The following is a 23508-nucleotide window of genomic DNA, read 5'->3' as shown; positions in this document are numbered from 1 at the left end:
CCGAGCCACCTCCTCCGTCACAAACTCTCCAGGGAAGCCAGACACGCTGAACACCACCGAGTGGAAAGTCCTCTGCTGAGTCTCCGCCATGATGCGTGGCACATAAGCTAACCCTGGAACCCACTGCGTCCTGGGTTCCTGCGCCTCAGGCGGCTGCCGCACAACCAGAAGCACTAACCGCCTCCATTGTGGCCCATGCAAGGGGGCCAGCCGCCGCCGCCGCCTCCGGAGACCCCCGCAAGACTGCCTCGTCGCCGCCGCCACCGCTGGCCGCACGACGGCCGCGGCCGCCTCACCGCCGCCGCCGCCGCCCGCCGCCTCGCTGCCGCCGCCCGCCGCCGCCGCCGCCGGCCGCGCAACCGCCGCTGGACGGCCGCCACCGGCCTCGCCGCCGCCTCCGTTGCTTGCAATGCCGCTTCAGCCGCCGCAGCTGCGCGCTGCGCTCCCAAAGTCCAGCCCACGCTCCGCCGCGGTGGGAAATCGCGCAGCCACACTGGCCCCGCCCCTCACACCCGCAAGGCTGCTGAGCCTTCTCTTAGGGGCTCTTCCCCGAGGTGCTGCCTGCTCTCCTGACTCTGAATCCGGTATTGCCCTTGAGCCGTTGTGTAGGTCGCAAACTCTGCTCGAATCCCGCTTTGCTGTGGATATGGTGTAGGCCCGCAGCTACAGCTCTGATTCACGCCTAGCCTGGGAACCTCCTTATGCCAGGGTGCAGCCCTAAAAAGACAAATAAATAAATTAAATTAAATAAAAGAACTACCATTTGATCCAGCGAATCCGTATGACGAAGAGACAACTAGAATCCTATGTTCATCGCAGCATCTTAGACAGTAGTCAAGATGGGTCAGTGGATTGTACAGTGGGGAGCCTCGAACTCACGCTGGTGTAAGCTAGTCGCTACATTCAGAGGACTCAACAGGCAGGGCTGCTAACTCAGGTACAGTGACCCAGCCCCCATGGGCACTTGGACAGGAGGGGCAGCTGTGTTTACAGAGACTGCTTCCGAGCTATCCTCTGGAGAATTGGATGCCTTTTGCGGGCATTTACCATTTCCCAGAATAGCACCAGCATTTACCAAACTCCCTCTCTGAGCTGCTTCCACCTCCCTGTCAGAGACAGCAGGAGGAAACGCCCACCCTGTGAATGCCTCTGAGAAAAGCTGTTCCACACACTCAGTGTTTACAGACAGCATCCTCCTTTGATTTCAGGCTCTCAGCTATTTGGAAGGTCCCTGGAGATTACTCCTGAGCAAATGACAGACACACAAGGTGTCCACCTTCCCCAAACCCCTGATTTTCAGGAGTTCTATGATGGCCTAGCGAGTTGAAGATCCTGCATTCTCACCGCTGTGGCTCTGGTTGCTGCTGTGTGGCATAGGTTCGATCCCTGGCCCGGGGATCACATACTGCCTGCATGCATGTGAGGGAGAGAGAGAACCCAAAAAGCTGTCATTTTCTTCCTTCCAGGCCCTGGGACTCATTAGGGTGATCATACGTCCCAGTTGGCCTGGCAAAACCCCTGCTTACATCTCATGTCCTGGGGTAATTATACCAGCTCCAAAGTAGCCTGGTTTTAGATAAATTTTAGATCATCTTACCCATTGGTCATATCTGTGCTGCTAGTTCAGCCTGCCCTCTAGTGGTTAGGAAGGCTCATTACATAGATCCCTGACAGATGGCCCTGGAGGAGGGCCCTCTCAGGACCCCAAGCTTGTAGGGGTAACATCTGAGGTCACCTGCAGAGGTGGGAGGGACAAGATGGGAGAGAGGAGGGGCTGCTTTGGGAAATGGAGCTGGTGCCTACATCCTAGGAAAGAGAGGAGTCCCTCAACCCCAGAGGGACTGTCATGGTTATTAATAAACCTCCACTGGGAAGGCAGAGAGCAGGTTACAAAGACAAAACCAGCCAGGTTCCCAGACCTCAAGAAACTTCTAACTTAGCTGAGGAGACACATAAACACAAAGAAGAGTGCAAGGAAGCTGCACCAGGTCCATATGGGCATCTCTTTATTGAATGGTTTATTCATTCAATCAACATGATTTGAAACATTCCAGGCTCCATGCTGGGGCATAGACAGTCTCAGGGGTATACACTCCAGAAGTTCTATATATCCGTGTTGTGGTGGGCTCACTGGATCTCATTACAAAATTGCCTTGCAAAGCTCTCCAGTAAGTCCACTTCATTTATTTATTTAAGTACTTATTTCCTTTTTAGGGCCACACCTGCAGCATATGGAAGTTCCCAGGCTAGGGGTCAAATCAGAGCTGCAGCTGCCAGCCTACGCCATAGCCACAGCAACGCCAGATCCAAGCCACATCTGTGACCTACACTGCAGCTCACAGCATTGCCAGATCCTTAACCCACTGAGCAAGGCCAGGGATCGAACTTAACCCGCCAAGCCACAATGGAAACACCAACAGCTTCGTAGATTGAGTGAAATCTATGTCCAAATTCTTTTTTTTTTTTTTTTTTTTTTTGGTCATTTCTTGGGCCGCTCCCACGGCATATGGAGGTTCCCAGGCTAGGGGTCTCATTGGAGCTGTAGCAGCCAGCCTACACCACAGCCGCAGCAACGCGGGATCCGAGCCGCATCTGCGACCTACACCACAGCTCACAGCAACGCCAGATCGTTAACCCACTGAGCAAGGGCAGGGATAGAACCCGCAACGTCATGGTTCCTAGTCGGATTCGTTGACCACTGCGCCACGACGGGAACTCCTATGTCCAAATTCTGAAGGCAGCTCTCAAGTGTGCAACAACCAGCACAGAGCAGAGAACTGGCACAGTTCTCTGAAGGATGGGTTCCCTGGGAAGCAGACTCCAAAGTGGAGTTTAGTGCACAGGGTGTTTGTAAAGGAGCATCCTCAAGTTCAGTGACTCTGGGAGAGAGGGGACCAAAGCAGGAGTGGGAAGAGGGCGAAGTGGACCTGAGCATAGGCTCAAGGACAGCCTTGGTCAACCCACAGGGATCTCTGGATTTAGAATGCCCTTCAGAGTCGTCCTTGGGACTGAGGTGAGCAGGTCCTCAAACCCTGGCTTTGACCCATTGCTCAGTGTGAGGCACTGGAGGGGTGTGATGTTGGAGAGGCATCTCAGAAGCTGAAGCAGTTCCTGAGGCTACAACCAAAAGAGCAGTCTCTCAGTCAAGGTCAAGGCCTAGTCTTTGGAATCTCTTATTTGAGGAAAAACAATGTGAGCTTGCCATGGAGTTTATATAGGAAATGAACTCACAGAACTACCCTGAGCAACTATCTCTCAGAACCTTTGTAGCCCAGCTGGAATGCAGCTAGGTCACCAGGTAATTTCACCACAGTCTGTGTCTGGAGCAGCCGAGGCAACAAATATTTCCTCGAAGGAGGTTCTAGCAGCACACCACTGTGTTTACCAACCAATCCCAGTTTTATAAAGTAAATTTGTAATTAATGTATTTAAGGCATATCAGTAGCATATGGACTCATATATCACTATATGGGTTTTGGTTTTTGTTTTGGTCTTTTTGCCATTTTTTGGGCCGCTCCCACAGCATATGGAGGTTCCCAGGCTAGGGGTCTAATTGGAGCTGTAGCCACCAGCCTAGGCCAGCGCCACAGCAACACCAGAACCGAGCCATGTCTGCGACCAACACCACAGCTCACGGCAACACTGGATCCTTCAGCCACTGAGAAAGGCCAGGGATCAAACCCACAACCTCATGGTTCCTAGTCAGATTCGTTAACCACTGAGCCACGACGGGAACCCCTGACTCTAGGTTTTTGATGACTGTCCATTAACCAGTTGTTTTTCACAGATGCAGATCTCTGCCTGGACAGGGTCCTAGAAGCCAAAGCACCTGTAAGACTTATTTTCTTAGAATAAACTTTTTAGGAGTTCCTGTCATGGCTCAGCAGTAATGAAGCTGACTAGTATCCATGAGGACACGGGTTTGAGACCTGGCCTTGCTCAGTGGGTTAAGGATCCAGTGTTGCCATGAGCTTCGGTGTGGGTGGAAGGCGTGGCTTAGAACCTGAGGTGCTGTGGCTGTGGTGCAGACCAGCGGCTACAGCCGATGCAGCACTAAAAAGCAAGAAACAAACAAACAAAAAAACTCCATTTGTGCAAGAGTAAATGACTTGGGGTTTCTTTAATAAGATACTTGTATTTCAAAGGGCAATAAATTCCACCTACGGAATGGATTGGGAAAACTTTTATTTACCTGCATGTCAAGAGTCCTGGGAACATTTGAGTTAAAGAGCTATGTTTTTGATCTATTCCTGCGATGTGTCAGAATCTTATCAACCAGTGACTGGCGGGGGGGGGGGGGGACCTTCCTTTAATCTAGTTTTATGGGAGCAAAAGGGAACGTGAAAGACAGTGTTCCTGCAGAAATAGGATTGGAGCCAAAGCAAACACTCCCAAACAGAATCAATCCAAAGAGCCACAAGGAGAAAATGAGGGGAATTCGAGAGCTGAGCATATCCAGAGTGGGACCACGCTGAGGAGGCAAAGCCCAGAGAATGGGGTGCCTTCTGATACAGTGAGCTTGAAGCCACATCTGCAGGCCAGGAGGGGTGGTTCCCACCCTGACTCTCTCTTCCACTCTGCACTTTGTTTTCACACCACAAATAGGGTTATTTTTAAAAAAGGAAAAAATCCTATTAAATTTAAATCCCCAAAATTGCCCTACCTTGCCCTGCCCTCCCTCTGTTTGCTCTTCCCCTCTTCTTTCCTCTACAGTAACAAAGACCTGGAGGCCCAGCCTTCTGCACAGATTGGAGGATGCAGTCTGCACATCTGGAAAATGAAGCAAATAATTCCTGCCGGCTTCGATGAAAAGACCTTTCTTTCTTTCTCCACAGCCTTGATTGATAGATAGGAGTAGGAAGCTTGGCTCTGATTGGAAGGAGAATTGGTGGGGTGGGGGGAAGGTACAAGCCCTGATTGGAGGACAGGAGAGGAGATCCTGGCTCTGATTGGTAGAGGCACATGCCCCTTTTAAGGCCTTGAGTTGTGGAGAGGAGAGGTGAGTCAGGCTCTGACTGGCTGGGAGTTCTCAGGGTGCACGCCAGGTTCACCTCTGAGCCTCTGAGTGAGAACTCTCATTGCCTTTTCCACACCTCTGTTCCACAGTTCCCCATTCCTCCAGCATGGGATCCACCTAGGAAACTGTATGGGTGCCAGTCCCTCCTTACCCAAGAGGGGCACTGCCAAACCTTTGCTTGCCATTGTGTCAGCCTCTCCCGGGTAGGTTAATGTAAGGAAGGCTGGCTCCAGGCCACCAGCCTGGCACTTTTATCAAGGAAGGGTGAGAGCCTCCATTGATCAGCTATAGCCACCAGAGGCAACTCAGTGATGCAAGAAAGATGACGTGCATTAAAATTTGCATGTCAATAATTCTGCTTGAGAAGTCCCCCTGTGCTGCAGTGGGTTAATGATCCAGCTTGTCTTTCTGGAGGTGCCCTTACCAGGCACAATGGGTTAAGAATCCAGTGCTGCAGCTGAGTGTAGGTCGCAGCTCCGGCTCAGATTTGATCACTGGCAGGGGAACATCCATATCCACAGGGGTGGCGAAAGAGAGGAAGAAAGAAAGAAAATCTTGCAACTTACTAGAAAACATGAAAAATTATGCACATCATTTCCTCGTCACCATTCGTAGATGTAGAAACATTACCGAAGAAGACAAAAGACTTTCTCATCAATGCCTGACTTCCCACTGGTTTGACTAACTTTTGGGACATGCACTAATTATTATTGAAGACAGGATCTGTGCCCTTTCCTGCCCCAGTTCCCAGCCTCTTTTCCAGAAGGCCATGTGTTTTCAAGGGGACTTCAGGCTCGGATTGGTGTACCCACGGAACATTCCTCCTTGTAATTACATGAGTGAGGCAAGAGCTGAAGTCCCAGAAAGGCATCCAGGAATTGAGGACTGGGTTTTCTCTCCCATTGTGGTTTTTCTTTCTTTTTTCTTTTTTCTCCCTATGCCCACACCCGCAGCATATGGCGGTTCCCAGGCTAGGGGTCTCATTGGAGCTGTAGCCCATGGCCTACACCACAGCCAGCAACGCAGGATCTGAACCACATCTGCAACCTACACCACAGCTCATGGCAATGCTGGATCTTAACCCACTGAGCGAGGCCAGGGATCAAACCCAAAACCTCATGGTTCCTAGTTGGATTCGTTAACTACTGAGCCATGATGGGAACTCCTCCCACTGAGGTCTTCTGAGGCTTCTCCCTTGTCCCAATTTATCCTTATGGGAATAAGAAGTGTTTTCCTTTTCATTTTTACCCTAGTATTCTACAGAAGCACTAACAAGTCCTATTGAAAATAATGTAGGGGAAAAAATACCATTAGAAATGGGAGCTAGAATATTTAAGATGGGAAGGGCAAGGGAGGGTCCTAACCCCTAAGCAACCCCAGAAATAATGGGGTGGCTGACTGCATTTTCCACCTTGTAGCTAAGACAACACTCAGCATGCGAGGTCACAGAAAGGTTGCTGGGGAAGCTTCCCCAGGAGCATTGCCTCTGGGCCTGGGGGACTCTGCAGAGGGGAACCACCTGCACTGGGCAAAGGTCTGTTGGCTGCATGAACACCTTCTATACAAAAGCTTTTCAGACAGTTACCTCCCATCACTTCCCGACCCTGGCCACTTTCAGGCCTGCATTTGGGGGTGTTTGTTCTCTTATCATTTCAATGTTTTCCATATGCCTTCATTATTAAATTTTAGTTTTATTTTTGGCTGCCCCACAGCATATGGAGCTCCCAAGCCAGGGATCAGATCCAGTCCACAGGTAGGATCTAACCCACAGCTGTGGCAATGCCTGATCCTTAACCCACTGTGTGGGGTGGGAAGGAACCTGTGTCCCAGTGCTCCCTAGATGCTGCCACAGCTGGAGCTCCCCTTTATTATTATTTAAATGATTAATTCCTTAATGTTTAATGCCTAGCAAGACTGAGTAGTAGCTAGCTAAGTGGTGTGGGGCTGTGATGCGGGGGGTAGGGGGAACTTATACATACACACTCCAAATGTATGATTTCTAAAATTTTGTTATCTTTTGTTTCTCTGTATCCTTATTTGCTAAATCCAGGCTGCTTTGCAAAAACATAGCTCTTTAACTCAAATGTTCCCAGGACTCTTGACATGCAGGTAAATAAAAGTTTTCCCAATCCATTCCGTAGGTGGAATTTATTGCCCTTTGAAATACAAGTATTTTATTAAAGAAACCCCAAGTCATATACTCTTGCACAAATGGAGTTTTTTTGTTTGTTTGTTTTTTGCTTTTTAGTGCTTTTGTTTCTCTGTATCCTTATTTGCTAAATCCAGGCTGCTTTGCAAGCACAGCCTGTACTGCATCCAATATTAGAATCTGCAGTGGCCAGGGGAGCTCTGGGGAGGGTGCCTCCCAGGACACACAGATGCTCACTCCGCACAAGGAGCACACAGCCTGTGGCTCTGCAGGGACCCGCCTCGCCCGCTCCCCCACCCTCCCCTTCCTGTCCTTTTGCCAATTTATCAATCTGCGCAGAAGGGAAGGGACCAGATGGATTGGGGCTACCGCTAATACTAATGTACTTCTATTTATGAGTAATCATTTTAAACAGAAAATGGAGATTGCTGTCTGAAGAGAAGGTCAGACAATCAGGAGAAACTGGTTTCACTGAGTGAAAACAAAAAGGCAGAGGGGCTCACAGTTGCTGGTGAAAAGCAGTCTTCGAAAGCTAAGCCTATGAATACACCGAACGGAAATGCCATCTTTTTTCATGAGAGGAAGAAATGAATAATTGAGTTTTGGCTAGGTATAGCCAGCAATTACGTATCTGGAACAAAGGCTGAATAAAAACAGGATGACCTAAGAGCTAAAACAAAGTGGGTACTAGAGGCTGTCTCTTATATTGCTGTTATTAGCTGGTGACATCTGGATACCAGGCTAAAACACAATTCTGTGAATTTGGATCATCAAATGTCATGGTCACTTTAGGACAAACATCACACAGAACCACATTTGCAAGGTTTTTCACTTCAGGTAAAGTACTGAATTAATTTTTGGCATTACATTCTTTTTTTATTACTCAATGAATTTATTACATTTATAGTTGTGTTTTTGGCGTTACATTCTAAGCTCTGATTGAATTCTCTCTCTCCTTCTCTTTCTTTTGGCTGCACCTGTGGAAATTTCCAAATCACAGGAGTAAACCTGAGCCACAGCAGTGACAATGCTGAGTTCTTAACTGCTAGGCCACCAGGGAACTCCCTTAAATTTTCATTTTTGTGTTTTGAGTACCATACATGCCAACAACTTCTGGCCACCTTCTGCCCCTCTGCAGGCACTTGATCTCATAGCTGTGCTGATGCTCTATCTTCTGTTTACACACCCAATGTATTGGAAATACCTAGGAAAACCAGAAAGGGGTGCTGAAGGCTGTACCCCAGAGCTCCTTGCGTCTCATCCTCTGCTCTTCTCACCCTGATGAGCCTCTCCCTCTTGTCCTCAGTATCTGCACTATGCTGTGGCACTGTCAGGATTGGCAGATTGAGCAAACAAAAATAAAGGATGCCTGGAGTTCCTGTTATGGCTCAGTGGGGCACGAATGCAACTAGTATCCATGAGGATTTGGATTCGATCCCTGTCTCCACTCAGTAGGCTAAGGATCTGCCATTGCTGTGAGTTGTGGTGTAGGCTGGCAGCTGCATGTAGCTCCAATTTGACCTCTAGCCCGGAAAATTCCATATGCTCGGGGTGCAGCCCTATAAAGAGACAGGAAGAAAAGAAAAAAAAAAGCCACTGTAGGCTGTCGTCATTCTCATCTGCTCCCTAAGTGCATATCTCCTTCCTGACCTTTGATCTAAGGCAATTAAGAAAAGCAATACAATCACAAAACCTCCCTTTTGATCAATGCCTTCTGGCCAGAGGGAGATCAGGTTGTCCTTACAGAATATCTAAATAGATTGGGTTTGAAATCTGGACTGCTGCATCAAGTAGGAAAAAAAGCACAGTGTTTCAATCAACACTGCAACATTTCTGAAGGAGCCAGGATGTCCAGAATCTGTGAACTAAATTAGGGCTGAAATCAACGCATTTTGAACTAGTGACTTTATAAGTAGCTAGTTGTGTAGTTAGGTCTTAAACAAATGAGGGGTCATCAAACATTCTTGCCTATTTTGTCCAATTAAGAAACAACAGCAAGGGAGTTCCTGTTGTGGCTCAGTGGGTTATGAGCCCAACTAGTATCCATGAGAATGTGGGTTCAATCCCTAGCCTCCCTCAGTGAGTTAAGGATATGGTGTTGCCATGAGCTGTGGTGTAGGTAGGAGATGAAGCTCAGATCTGGTGTTGCTGTGGTGTAAGTCAGCAGCTGTAGCTCCAACTCGACCACTAGCCTGGGAACTTATGCTTTGGGTGTGAATAAAGTTGTTTTTGTTTTTTATTTATATATTTTTAGGGCCGCACCCATGGCATATACAGGTTCCCAGGCTAGGGGTCAAATCAGAGCTGCAGCTGCTGGCCTACACCACCACCACAGCCACAGCTATGCCAGATCTGAGCCACATCTGTGACCTACACTACAGCTCATGGCAATGCGGGATCCTTAACCCACTGAGCAGGCCAGGGATTGAACCTGCGTCCTCTTGGTTACTAGTCAGAGTTGTTTCCACTGAGCCATGATGGGAAGTACTGGAATAAAGTATTCTTATAGCAAAGATTCCCTTGCCCCTCCAAATACCCTACACTGTCATAAAGCTACAAACTGAACTTATTTTTTAATAACAATTTTATTAAGGTGTAATTTATATACATAACTGCATCACTGTGAAGTGTACAATGCATTTTGAAAGATAAACTTACCCATGAAATTATGACCATAGTCAAGTTACGTAGCTTTTCTATCAATTTCAGAAGTTGCCCTGTGACCTTTGCCGTCCACCCTCCCACCATCCTTTGTTCCCCAAGGAACCACTGGTCTGTTTCTGTCACTATGGATTAGTCTGCATTGTCTAAAATTGTATATAAATAGAGTTCCCTGGTGGCTCAGTGGGTTAAGGATCCTGTTGTCAGTGGCTCGGGCTGCTGCTATGGTGCAGGTTCAATCCCTGGCCCCAGAACTTATGCATGCCACAGGCATGGCCCTCCCCTCCCCCCCAAAAAATATATATGTAATATAAATGGAAACACAATATATATTCTTTCATTCCTGGGTTCTTTCACTCAGAATAGTTGTTTTGAGATTCATTCATGTTAGTTTGTGCATGCATAGTTTGTTCTTTTTTAATGATGAATAATACTCTATTGTTAATCAGTGATGAACTCTGTAGTGTTTCCATCTTGTGGCTGTTATATACAGAGCTACTATGAATATTTGTGTAAAGTTTTTGTGTGGACATACCTCTCTCTTTCTTAGGTAAGAACTAGGTGTGAATTGTTGGGTCATGTAGGGATGTCTACGGAACTTTGTAAGACACTGCCAAGCTGTTTCTTATACAGATTAAATACAATCCCTATCAAATTTCCCATGACATTTTTCACAGAACTGGAACAAATAATCCTAAAATCCTAAAATGCATATGGAACCATCGAAGATCCAGAATTGCCAAAGCCATCCTGAGGAAAAAGGACAAAGCAGGAAGCATAATTATCCCAGACTTTAGACAATACTGCAAAGCATCACACTGTTTTGATTACTGAAGCTTTGCAGTATGTTTTGAAATTGGGAAATATGAGTACTCCAATTTTGTCTGTCTTTATTCAAGATTTTGGCTATTTGTGTCCCCTTGCAATACCATATAAATTTGTTAATTGGCTTTTTCATTTGTGTAAAAAAAAAAAGCGTCTTGAAATTTCAATAAGGATTGCATTAAATCTGTAGATCTTTCAGGTATTATTGACAACAACGTTGTCTTTCTATCTATAAATGCAAGGTTCCTTTCCATTTGTTTAGACATTCTTTAATTTCTTTTATCAGTGTTTGTAGTTTTCCGTATACAAGGCTTCTCCTTGGTTAAACTTATTCCTAGGTATTTTATTCTTTCAGAATCTACTGCAAATGAAATTGCTATCTTAATTTTCTTTCTATAATGTTAATTGCTGGTACACAGAAACACAACGGATTTTTATGGGTTGCTCTTACATGCTGCTACTTTGCTGGTGTAACCTTTTTTTGGTCTAATTGTTCTGGCTAGAACTCCCAGTACTACGTTGAGTAAGTGGTGTGAGCATAGTCTTGTCCCTGATCTTGGTGGGAAAGGTTAGTCTTTCACCATATTAGCTGTGGATTTTTCACCAATGCCCTTTAACATGCTGAGGAAGTTCCCCTCTGTTCCTAGTTTATTGAGTTTTTATCATTAAAGAATGTTGGATTTTGCCAAATTTTTTTTCTGCATCAGTTGGGATAATCATGTAGTTCCCCCCCCCCTTATTCTATTACTGTGATGTATTACATTGATTTTACATTGTCCTCATAGATACCACTCAGATTCGCTTCTGCTGAGCCACGATGGAAGCTCCACATTGATTTTCTTAGGCTGAACCACCTCTGCATTCTTGGGGTGGTGTCAGTCTTTTAGACTTTAATCATTCTAGCAGGTTTGTGATGGTACCTCATAGTTCTGTCTGCTTCTCAATGACTAATGATATTCAGCATTTTTTCATGTGCCCATTAGCCATCTGTATGCATATTTTTGAAAGGGGTGTTCAAAGTTTTTAAATGGGTTGTCATAATATTAAGTTGCATGATATCCTTACGTATTCTGAATACAAGGCTTTTACTAGATAAAAGTATTGTGAATCTCCCACTGGAATCTTCAGATTGCTTTTTCATTTTCCTAACAATGTTCAAAGAGCACATGTTTTTATCATTGTTTTTCTGGCCATTCCTGTGGCATGTGGAAGTTCCCTGCCAGGGATCAAACCTGAAACACAGTTGCAACTTACTCCACAGCTGTGGCAATGCAGGATCCTTAACCCACTGCACAGCACAGCAACCTCCAACCATGGGTTTTTTAAGTCCAGCTCATCAGCCTTTTCTTTTATGGTTTGAGTATTTTGTGTTCTAAGAAATCTTTGCTTATTCAAACTGCAAAAATTTTCTCCTATCTTGTTTCTCAAGTTTTACAGTTTTGGCTTTTATGTTTAGATCCATTAATTTCAAGTTAATTTTTTGTGTTGTGTGAGGCAAAGGTCTAAGTTAATTTTATTTCCCAGTGGGATACAGAGTTGTCCCAGCATTATTTGCTCAAGACTTTTTCCCCTTTGAACTGCCCTGGCACCTTTGTAGATCACGTGAACACATGCACATGGATTTCCTTTTGCCACACCACAGTTTGATTATGGCAGCCTTCAGTCTTGAAATCAAGAAGTACAAGTCCTCCAGTTTTGTTCTAATAAGTTCAATAGCTATCTTCTAGGTCACATGCATCTCCAAACATTTTTAAATCAGCTTGTCGGAGTTCCCATTGTGGCTCAGTGGTAATGAACCTGACTAGGATCCATGAGACTTGGGTACGATCCCCTCCCATCAGTAGGTTAAGGATCCTGTGTTGCTGTGAGCTGTGTGTAGGCCAGTAGCTGCGGCTCCAACTGGATCCCTAGCCTGGGAACTTCCAATCTGCTGTGGGTGTGGCCCTAAAAAGCAAAAATAAATAAAATTTTAAAAATAAAATCAGCCTGTCAATTTCTAAAGTTGCTGGAATTCTGATTAGGATGTGTCAGGTCTGCAGATCAGTATTGTTTTCATAAAATGAATTAGCAAGTATTTTCTCCTTTTGAAAGAGTGTTTTGTTGGGTGGGTATTATTTCTTACATGATTGCTAGAATTTACTGGAGAAGCCTCTGGAGTTTTGTGAGGTTGTCAATGGTGCTATTCAGACCTTCAATTTTGAAGAAGACTCTTGCTAAGGAGCTTTCTACTCCTGGGAAGCTCCCTAGCTATTAATGCCACAAACACTAACTAGAAGCAAAAAGTAGTAGTTACTAGAATTGTGGCTGGAAGAAAGGATTCCTATCTATCAAGATGCTATGCAGGTGGCCTAGACAGAATCTGACTCCTAATAATGCATGACACAGGTAGGAAGGAATGAGCTCAAGTTTCCACCCTCAGGAGTAGTATTATCCTCGATTTCTTCCTTTTTTCCCCTTTCACAAATATGTTTACCTTAGGAGATGTTCACTTCTTTAAGCTGGTACTGTTTCTTGTCTTGAGAGCCCCAGGACCCAGCTCAGTGCTAGACACACTTGCAGATGTTTCAGTGTTGCCAAGGAACACTGTGGCTTTTGGTTCTGTACTGTCCCTCAGAGCAACAGATAAGAACTTGCGATTACGAGTTACTCTTCTTAGGACCAGGAAGAAGAGATGCCCAGTAGCCTACACCAAGAGAGATTTAAATGACACTAGAATTCCTTAAAGAGAATTTAATTTAATTCAGTATGGCTTTTTGAGGGTTAGTATATGAGGCTCACTAAATATTTATCTCCGAGGTTGTTAAAAGAGCAGATGGCATTAGAATTTGTGCTATAAACCCTAGATCACTTCTATTCAAGTTGGAAGCAACATGGTCAAAGGGAAAGTATGGATTTGGGAGTTAAAATAAGATCTGATTTAAGGAATGTGTATTTACTGAGCTAAACATCAAATGAGTAAATGAGGAACACTATCTACACATCACAATTAAGTATATAAGGGTGAATTAATGTTAACTGGGCCCACAGAAATGAATAGAGTTATACAGGTCACATTAGTGGGAGCACAAAAATTCAGTCTCTTTCTGGATTGGCATTAAATGCCACAAAGTTGGCTTCAGTTAGATTAAGAGGTAAGATTTCTTTGTTCTTTTCCATCACCCCTCTTTTATTTCTCCATTCCACCCCCTTTCCACCCTCTCCTTCCCCTCCCATCCTTTATCCCCCTGCCACTCTAGCAAGACCCAATTCATATCTGTCCCTTCAGAATAAGGCCTACCTTCAGATTTCAAATCCTCTTACTATAATACCCAAATCACAGCTCAATAAAGTAAACCTTCCAGAGGGATTTGATTTATAAATCTAAAGGAATGAGTTTTTAGTGTGAATGTCAGTGGCTGTTTCAGGCAGATGGGGAGGTGTTTTAGTAGCACAGGGGCCTTTCCCGAGGAACCTGTTAGATGACCCCAAATAGAGGGCCACCTACTTGTGCAGCCAGACCAATTTCTGAAATGATTTCACTTTCAGTTTAGAGCATTTTTTCTCAGGACCCGAGGGGTTCAAATAAGCTCTCTGAGACGTTTTGTTGGTGTAGATTTTAAATTACAAGCTTGATCTGTTACCCTCAAATACAGTTCTTAAGGAAGATTAGTTACAAATAGTTGTTAGTTCTTTCAAAGGACAGAAAAAAATTACATTATTGTAAAACTGGATGAACTTTTTTTATGTGAGAGACAACAATTCTCTCATCACCAGATGGACTTACTCCAATTCATGCAATAAATGACCATTAAAGTTGCCCTAATTTTTCTAGTTGAGATTTCATGCCTATTTTAAATCAAGACATCACTATGCTCCTGAGCTCACCTCACCCTCCCTGGGAAGCAGTTGAGGACACACGTGGTTTTCTCCTGAGACTCCACTGGACCCCCAGAGCACCAAAATGCAATCTCAGTTCTTTCATGTCAGTGTGAAGGCTCCCAGGAAGTCTTCAGTTTCAGAAGTAATGGCCGTGGTGGCCAATAAGCAAGTATGACACTAGAGATTACTTAGGACTTTGGTAGTGACCTAAAAAGAGGTGAACAGGAGGATTTATCTTGACATAAAACTGGCAGAAATCGGCATCACCAAATTTCTTTAGCTAGAAATCAAGAGGGTAAAACAGAAGAGGTTTGTCTATGTTGGGGACGCCCCTCATAGAAGACTTTATGAATGTCTTTTACGGAACCACATCAGATAGTACCATCAACATTTTACATATTTTACATACAATTTGAATACAAATTCTTAAAATTTATAATAGAACATTAAAATAATCTTCTAATAAAATCAGCCTTAAGTATAAGGAATCTAGATTTCAGTATCTTGTACACGTCTAAATAAATATCTTTGATCTATAATCCTTGAAAATATTATAGTTTATGGTGACATGATAGAGATAAGTCAAAGAGTATTATGAATAAAAATAAACCATCAATTTAAAAATAAACAAGCCTAAACACACACTGAGCTGCAATTATAGAAAATCAAAATGCTAAGTACACAGTAATTAAGTAGCTAGCACTGGAAAAATCAAATACATGCTCAATGACACATTTTCAACTTATACAAAAAGCCCTTTAAAAATCATAAGTCTAAATAAATAAGCAGAAACACAAAGGGAGGTACTGTACCAGCCAGTAACAACTAGAAAGTAAATTCTCTCTTTTTCTTTCAAATGATCCTAACAGAAAAGCATGAAATAATGATCACTGCTAAAAACCTGTAATTCATTTGTTTTGTTTCTTTTAGAATGATGCCAATGATATAAAAAGCAAAAGCTATGCTTCCTAATTGTTAGACTACTGTACCTTAGAAAAGGAAATGCCACCTAATTGAGATTTAAATAAAAATCAGACGTTTGTCTATTTATGATTGAATTTTCGCCTAACGACTCCATAATAGGTCTAAATCAAGCCCATTATATGAATGCACATTCAAGTATCTGAATGTATGATCTATTAATACTGAATTACATATGATTTAATTTCATTTTCCAAAGTATTCATTTATTTTACATAAGACCAGAATTAAAACATCTAGAATAGGAACTAATATCTTATTTATCTTTGTATTCTGGTTCTTAACATAATAGGTGCTCAATAAGAGTTTAATGAACTGAGTTGAGTCCAGCACTCATTATATCAGGAAGCACTGAATCCATGATGAAACTTGGTTGCCTGAGACTCAGAGGGAGCGCTTTAATTTTACCTCTAGGCCTGTGATTAATTTCTGGCTAGTGAATCATATTAATTGGCATAGATCTGACACAGTTCCTCAACTGGGGGCCAAGATTTCTACAATTCATCTATTCCACAATTATGCCTTCTTGAAAGATTTGTACCTGCACATCTAGAGTCATGTTAAAAGAATAATCTTGGAGTTCCTGTCCTGGTGCAGCGGAAACGAATCTGACTAGCAACCATGAGGTTGTGGGTTCGATCCCTGGCCTCGCTCAGTGGGTTAAGGATCTGGTGTTGCCATGAGCTATGGTGTAGGTCACATACGCAGCTTGCTGTGGCTGTGGCTGTGGCTGTGGCATAGGCCAGCAGCTGTAGCTCTGATTAGATCCCTGGCCTGGGCACCTCTATATGCCGTGGGTGCAGCCCTAAAAACCAAAAAAAAAAAAAAAAGGAAAGAAAAGAATAATCTTTGTTATTCTATGTTGGGTATTTGCTCATGATAAATGTCTAAAAGATCCACGCACGCACGCACACGCGTGCACACAAACACATAACCATTTCACAAATGGAAAACAAATCTGGAAAGAGTGCTCAAAGCCTAAAATACATAGCTCCCAAGGTGAACTAAAAAAAGACACTGAAACCATAAAGTAACCCTTTTTCATGACACACAAATGTACTGCATGATGGCTGGAAGCAATGTCTTTGGACCAACAAATGTAAACCAAAAGTGTCCTTTAACCATTAGCTTTTCAAGGCAGCCACAAATGGTTTGGCTCCAATGCTGCCCTGTTAAATTCTGCTCAGTGTAGCTCAGGACACCAGGAAGCAGCGAGGAGGCGGAGGACATGCTCTCCAAAGAACAGTCCTTCTATCCATGGTGCTCAGATCAGTATCTGCCTCATGAGGTGGACTGTTCTAAGAGTTCCCCTGGATTGCCTCTTAACACTGCTGTTTCTGACGTTCAAGGTTCCTCGCTGGGGAAGGGGGGGAGGTGCATGTTACAGAATTCCTGAAATAAAAGCTGTTTAGAAAGTTTCACTCTTTGATTCTCAATGACGGCATGCCGGTCCCACTTGAACGCTGCTAGGAGAGGTAGATCCAGTGTTTCAATTCTGCCATTCCCTGCAGTAACTTAGTGTAATAGAAGTCCACGTTGTCTGCAAAGTCTACACAAACAGGTGACTCCAAGTCACCAAAAGTGCAGTATAATGCAGTTCCTCCAATGCTAAGGAAAACCGTCGCTATGCACAGCAAGACCAGTAAAATACAGGAACCACTTCCAACTTCATCTGCAAACATAAGAGCAGAGTAAGGTTAAACTGACACAAAATTAAATCCTAGTATCTGCTATCTGCTCACTGATTAAGACAGCTCTGCGTTTCTAATATTAGCTCTGCATGGACAGTCAATGACAGAAAGCTAGTGCACCTAAAGACTGTACAAGGACTTACTAGTTACTACAGAGATACACACCTGTGGAGCTTGTGAGTGCTAAAATTAAAACTAGCTCATTTAGGAGTTCCCGTTGTGGCACAGTGGTTAATGAATCCGACTAGGAACCATGAGGTTGTGGGTTCGATCCCTGGCCTTGCTCAATGGGTTAAGGATCTGGCGTTGCCGTGAGCTGTGGTGTAGGTCGCAGACACGGCTCGGATCTGGCGTTGCTGTGGCTCCGGCATGGACCGGTGGCACCAGCTCCAATTAGACCCCTAGCTTGGGAACCTCCACAAGCTGTGGGTATGGCCCCAAAAAAGACAAATACAGAAAAAAAACCAAAAAAACCCAAACAAACAAAAACCCACATGTATATATCAGTGTTTACACACACATGTATGCATACACATATACAGAATGTGATTTCTTTCTTTTTTGGGGGGGCCACACCCATGGCATATGGAAGTTCCCAAGTTAGGGGTTGAATCAGAGTCAGCCACAATGGGAATTCCAGCAGAATGTGTTTTGGAAGGATGTTTTGAAACTTTAATCAATACCTGGAGGGAACGCCCAAGGGAGGGTTGAAGGATTTATACTTTTTTGCTTCTCTACTGAGTTTTAGCATATATTGCTTTTATGATTAAAAAAAAAACACACACACACACAAATTCTAGAACTCAACATAAGCCAAAGAGAATTTACTTGCAAGATTTTACTGTAATATGAGAATATATTCTCCCTGTAAAAATTTAAACATGAACGTATCTAAGAGTCTAAGGGACTCTCTCACTCCTACCCAATCACACTCCCCTCTCGACCAAGAGGCAAACACTGTTAAATGTGATGTGCAGCCTTCTTTATCAAACACATATGGTTTCAGGATTTTTATAGAGGCAGGATTATCTACATAATCTACATATTTATAGTTTTATAGATTTTAATAGTTAATAGACATTAACAGATTTAATAGTTTATACTTAATGCATGCATATATAATTTTTATACACATGAACAAATATGATCACATCATTCATGTTGTGTTCCTTGGGGGTTTTTATGGTTTTTGTCAGTTCAGTATTTTTACCATCTTTTCTTTTCTTAGCATGATTCTGTCCCACCCCCTTATCTTTGTTAATAGTCTAGTTTGTCTATGTTTTTCTTCATTAGCATATATTTATATACAAATGTTTACAATGTATTTAAAAACATCTATTTTGGTTTTTTCTACATGCACTGAAACTGTTTAGAGCTGTGCTGTCCAACACTGAGAGGCAGAGGTGTTACTGAGCACAAGTAACGTGACTTAGTCCAAGATGAAATGCTACTGAGTGAAGGAGGGATGTCAGTTCCAAATCCAGGCTTCCTCGACTATACAACGATTCAGCAACAATTCTACAAACAAAGAATCGAACACTTTATCTGGATGAGACTACGATAATTATAAGCCATTTGCAGAGGTAAAATGAGGGGGAGGGGAACAGATTATTCATAAGGCTCCTACCACCTTTATAACTATAAAAATTTAGAAACTTCTAATGCTGTCACTTTATGTCATACTAAGAAAGCACATCCACATGTTGACACAGTTGTTTTAACAATGCAGTTGTTTTGTAAACACAAGAAGGATGCTGACAGGTTCCTGGCTATATTTCAAACACTCACCCTGCTTTATGAAGGCCTTAGGTAAATGTAATGACCGTCTGAAATATAGGCTCAGGAAGAAAAAAAAATATCGAACAGTAGCAGTATGTTAAACTGCTCTTGGGAGACACTTTTTTTCTATAGAGTCAAGAAGAAATCACCAAAGAGATAATATTTGTAATCCATATATATTTTCCACATCGATCAAGTAGTAGTAGGAATGGAGTTCTTGCTGTGGTGCGGTGGGTTACAGATCCAGTGTGTGGCAGCACGGGTTCCATCCTTGGTCTGGCGCAGTGGGTTAAAAGGATCTGGTGTTGCAGCAGCTGTGGTATAGGTCACAGCTGCACCTTGGGTTTAAATCCCTGGCCCAAAAACTTCCATATGCTGTGGCTATGGCCAAAAAAAAAGAAGGAAGAGAAGGAGAACGAATTGCCACTGAAAAGACAAAAGTAGCAGACTCATGAAAAAAAAAAAAAAAACCCAAACCAGAAAACAGAACATTGAACTAGGAAACTGCAATGAGCCCTGAACACTGAGGACTATTTCTAGGATAAGAGGGGAATGAGATGAAGTTTGAACTTGCAAAATGCTTAGGGATTACCTAAGAACTGACGATAGTTTGATGCTCTGTGTTTCTTTACAGATGATAATGTGACACTCTCCTTACGAATCCTGTTACCAAACATCTTACTGTACATCAATTCATTCTTCCAGCAAACACTGCACATCACTGTGCCAGACGCAGGGCCCAACACTTTACCTTGATCCAAGCTGTCGTCTATTTCTTGAAACCTCACTCTTCGCTTAGATGGTTTCTGCTGCATCTGGGCTGGTTGGTCTCCTACAGTATCATTCCTCTTCTTTAATATTGAGACCAGTCCTTCGGCAGGAACAACCTGTCACAGATGATAAGACCTGTCTGTTATATTATGGTGGACATATCAATGATGTTTTACATGGAATCGTAAGAAGGCTGATTCAGTTCATATTATGGTGGACATATCAATGATGTTTTACATGGAATCGTAAGAAGGCTGATTCAGTTCAACAGGTTTGTTTCTTTGTTTGTTTTTTTGTTTCTAGGGCCACACCTGTGGCCTATGGAAGTTCCCAGGATAGGGGTTGAATCGCAGCTGCAGCTGCCAGCCTACACCACAGCCACAGCAATGCGGGCTCCGAGCAATGTCCACGACCTATATACCACGGCTCATGGCAACGCTGGATCCTTAACCCACTGAGCAAGGCCAGGGATCAAACCTGCATCCTCATGGATACTAGTCAGGTTTGTACTGCTGTGCCACAATGAAAACTCCCAATTTGAATTTCTATTAAGAGTTTATCCAATTCCTATGGAAAAAAAATCAAAAATCTTCAGAATCTAACAGAATAGTAATTTCACTTCTGTTCAGATGACTGCCAAATATACATGTCTAAAACTCTGATTGCTTTTCTAAAGCCCTGAATTGACTCCAGGGCCAGGCAGTGTGACACTATGGACTGGAACTCCGGGCTCCTTTAACCACCCCAATTCATAGTTCCACTTCCCTGTTAAGTCATCGATACAAGGATTCCTTATGGTCCCTCCTTCTTTCACTGTTAGTGCTGGGATTTGCTTTATAACAGAGGCTGATCATTCACTATTGGTTTTTTCATTCATCAGCAATTTTTAAGAAATGAATATGTGAGGCAAAATATTTGTGATATCAACTTTAACATCGAAATGAGTTGTTGTCCTCAGTTCCTCTGAAAAACTATGCATTTACTAAATAATGCTCTAGTGTTCTAAATATTTTAAGGACTTCTCTTCTAGAATATCTCTCAAACCCAGTTTACTAGGGACATATTACCCTGTAGTAGGCAAAGTTTGGTCAGCTATGGCCAGGAGGCAAAAGGCCCACTGCCAAGTTTTGTAAACACAATTTAATTAGAACACAGCTAAACCCACTCATCTACATACTGCGTATGGCAGCTACAATGGCAGAACTGAATAGGTGCAACAAACCATAATGTCTAAAATATTCAATATTTGGCTTTTCATAGAAAAAGAATCTACTTTCTATCATCTCTTTAGTCCCCTACCTCCACCTCTTCCTCTGTTGTCTTCTAGGTTTTCAAATGGGACACTTCTTTTCTGCCTCCACCCAACCTTTTTTTTTTTTTTTTTTGTCTTTTTGCCTTTTCTAAGGCCGATCCCTCAGCATATGGAGGTTCCCAGGGTAGGGGTCGAATTGGAGCTGCAGCTGCCAGCCTACACCACAGCCACAGCAACACAGGATCTGAGCTGCATCTGCAACCTATGCCACAGCTCATGGCAACGCCAGATCCTTAACCCACTGAGCAAGGCCAGGGATGGAACCTGCAACCTCCTGTTTCCTAGTCGGATTTGTTAACCACTGCGCCACGGCGGGAACGCCATCCACCCAACCCTTTATTTAAGAACAAAGACGAAAACAGAAACCCTTGCCATTTAGGAGTGAAAAGACTCCAAAGTGAGGGAGAAAGAGAAAACCATCACTTGGTAGAGCCAGGCTGGGAAACAGGGGGCCTTATCAAAGGCCCCCTAAGCAGTAGGTTGATTCACAGAAGCTGACTTGTGAGATGCCCACTTGGACCAGCGGTAGGTGATGACACAACTGGGCATTGTGGGCCTAACACTGTAGCTGTCAGTGACATGCTGCCATCAGATCACTGTAAGGTGAGGACTGCCTGTCACGTCATTTATCTGATCAGTGGTTTAAAACACTTAACTTTCAGTTCTAGCTGCTCTTCTCTGATAATGAGCTATGCAGAAATATTATAGATTCTATTAGTTCTTTTTATAACTCAAGGCTTTTAGGGACAAATAACTTTTAGGGACAAATAGTCTTCTACTGAACTGGCTTCCCTGAACATGGGTCTATAGAAGCCATTATCTCAAAAAAAAAAAAAAAAATCAATACGCCGGCAATTTATTCTTTTTATAGGAAATATGTGTTTCAGATGATGCATTTCTTCTGAGAAAGGTAAAGTACTTTAGTGACAGTAAAATGATAAGTATAAATATGCAAAGGAATAGTCTTTCAAATCTTTCTTTAGAAAGCAACATTAAAGAGCCTCTTCATACAGTGAAGAAAACTGATTTTGTAAGTACCTTGTTGAAACTGGGTATTTCGGCGGGGAAGGAAGTCCTAATAAGTTTTTAAAGAGCAAAAGATGGAAAATTGAAATTAATTTTAGTGAGTATATTACTACTAAAGCTATATCACCGAATTTTTAAGTTTTTAGTAAATGTTAAGAAAGGGGGAATTTTCATAGATTCATTCACTATTTTCTCCATAAAATAAAACAGTGCATTTACCAAGAGTAAATTCACCCATCACATGTGTTTTCAAGTTGCTTTAACTACTTAGAAAAAGCAATGCAAAATATATAAGAACAATTCTGAAGATGAGCCCCAGAGTTGCATTACTGTGAACTCATATCTTTATGAGTTTGAAATATGCAAATTCAAGAAACAGACCCAATAGTAAATTGCAAATAGGAATAAATGGATGTTAAAAGACCTAGAGAAACTCTTGAAACCATGTGGAAAGATAGAGAATGTTGCTTCCAAGACTTAGAAGCTAGTCCTACGTAAGGTAGCTATACTCAGCCTCTGCTTGGCCTCATCTGGGGTATTTGGCTCTGAAAGCCATGCAATTAAGGATACAAGCCTTCCCAAGTGGCCCCATCTTAGTTACTATGGAGGGCAATGAACTCTGGCAAACTTTTAAAAGAGGAAAGAAGTCAAGTATGAGAAATTACAGTTGTGTGGGGTGAGTCGATACTTCTGTCTTGACACCGTCCCCTGACTTAGCACTTAACTCTTGGCAAAAATCTAACCAAAACTTTTACTTTCTTTTCCTTCTTCTCTCCCACACGGACCTTTTGTTTCAGCAGACAGGCCTGCTTCAGGGTCTGAACTGAAGGAATGTGCTGTGCTCCCCATGATTTCCTTTCAATCAGGGATCTTTTCCAGGGAGCTTTTTTAACTGCCCTCTGGTCCTAGAGTAGTCTATAGGGGTGGTGGGACAAGGTCAGGTATAGGAGATGCAAGCCAACGGGGAAACTCTTAGACGACAGGTGGGTGTGGTCCCTTCAGTTCAGCAAGAGTTGTGGGCAAAGGTCTTAGAAATGACCCCTCACACATTGATTCCTATGTACGATACCAGGCAAAAATTTAAAAAAAAAATTGAGAAATAACTAGTACAGCTTCCTTTAATTTTATGGTAGAAGGGCAAGTAAGTTAAAACCAGGCCATGGTCTTAGTCTGAGCTCTCATTCAAGACTGCCAAGTGTTTTTCAGTAGGTTTCTAAGTAGGTTGAGGTGGGACACATAGAAATGTGTTTTCTTCAAACTACTCTTTAAAAAACACATCTGTAGAGTTCCCGTCGTGGCTCAGTGGTGACGAACCTGGCTAGTATCCATGAGGACTTGGGTCTGATCCCTGGCCTCTTGTGCAGTGGGTTAAGGATCTGGCATTGCTGTGAGCTGTGGTGTAGATGGAAGATGCAGCTCGGATCTGGCATCGCTGTGG

General features: G+C 43.2%; 2 protein-coding genes and 1 long non-coding RNA gene across 7 annotated transcripts in view; 1 reads left to right on the top strand and 2 right to left on the bottom strand.

The window, feature by feature from the left end:
* Positions 1 to 411, bottom strand: part of LOC110258817 (uncharacterized) — a 270157-nt gene extending 269746 nt beyond the window's left edge. Inside the window, exon 1 of the mRNA XM_084979331.1 lies at positions 179 to 411. The gene's annotated coding sequence lies outside the window, so the exon portion shown is untranslated. The remainder of the gene's footprint in view (positions 1 to 178) is intronic.
* Positions 412 to 7486: 7075 nt separating this feature from the next.
* LOC146398858 (uncharacterized) lies at positions 7487 to 21884 on the top strand. Its single transcript, XR_014817526.1, has 3 exons — positions 7487 to 8003; positions 18556 to 18765; positions 19596 to 21884. It is a non-coding gene; the product is annotated as an uncharacterized LOC146398858 (long non-coding RNA).
* CNST (consortin, connexin sorting protein) overlaps positions 14231 to 23508 on the bottom strand; it is a 92802-nt gene continuing 83524 nt past the window's right edge. For all 5 annotated transcript variants that reach the window (XM_084979346.1, XM_021064469.2, XM_084979347.1 and 2 more), the window contains 2 exons: positions 19713 to 19848; positions 14231 to 17163 (listed from right to left, as the gene is read on the bottom strand). In XM_084979346.1, the coding sequence (XP_084835472.1) occupies positions 16958 to 17163; positions 19713 to 19848 (342 nt within the window). In that variant the 3' untranslated portion in view covers positions 14231 to 16957. The remainder of the gene's footprint in view (positions 17164 to 19712; positions 19849 to 23508) is intronic.

This window comes from Sus scrofa, chromosome 10 (genome assembly GCF_054392235.1).
Source record: "Sus scrofa isolate SSC_HxYL_T2T_F1_AM1 chromosome 10, Sscrofa_HxYL_maternal_Yorkshire_Landrace_v2.0, whole genome shotgun sequence".
In the NCBI taxonomy this organism is placed as follows: Eukaryota; Metazoa; Chordata; class Mammalia; order Artiodactyla; family Suidae; genus Sus; species Sus scrofa.
This window is presented reverse-complemented; position numbering and strand designations above follow the sequence as displayed.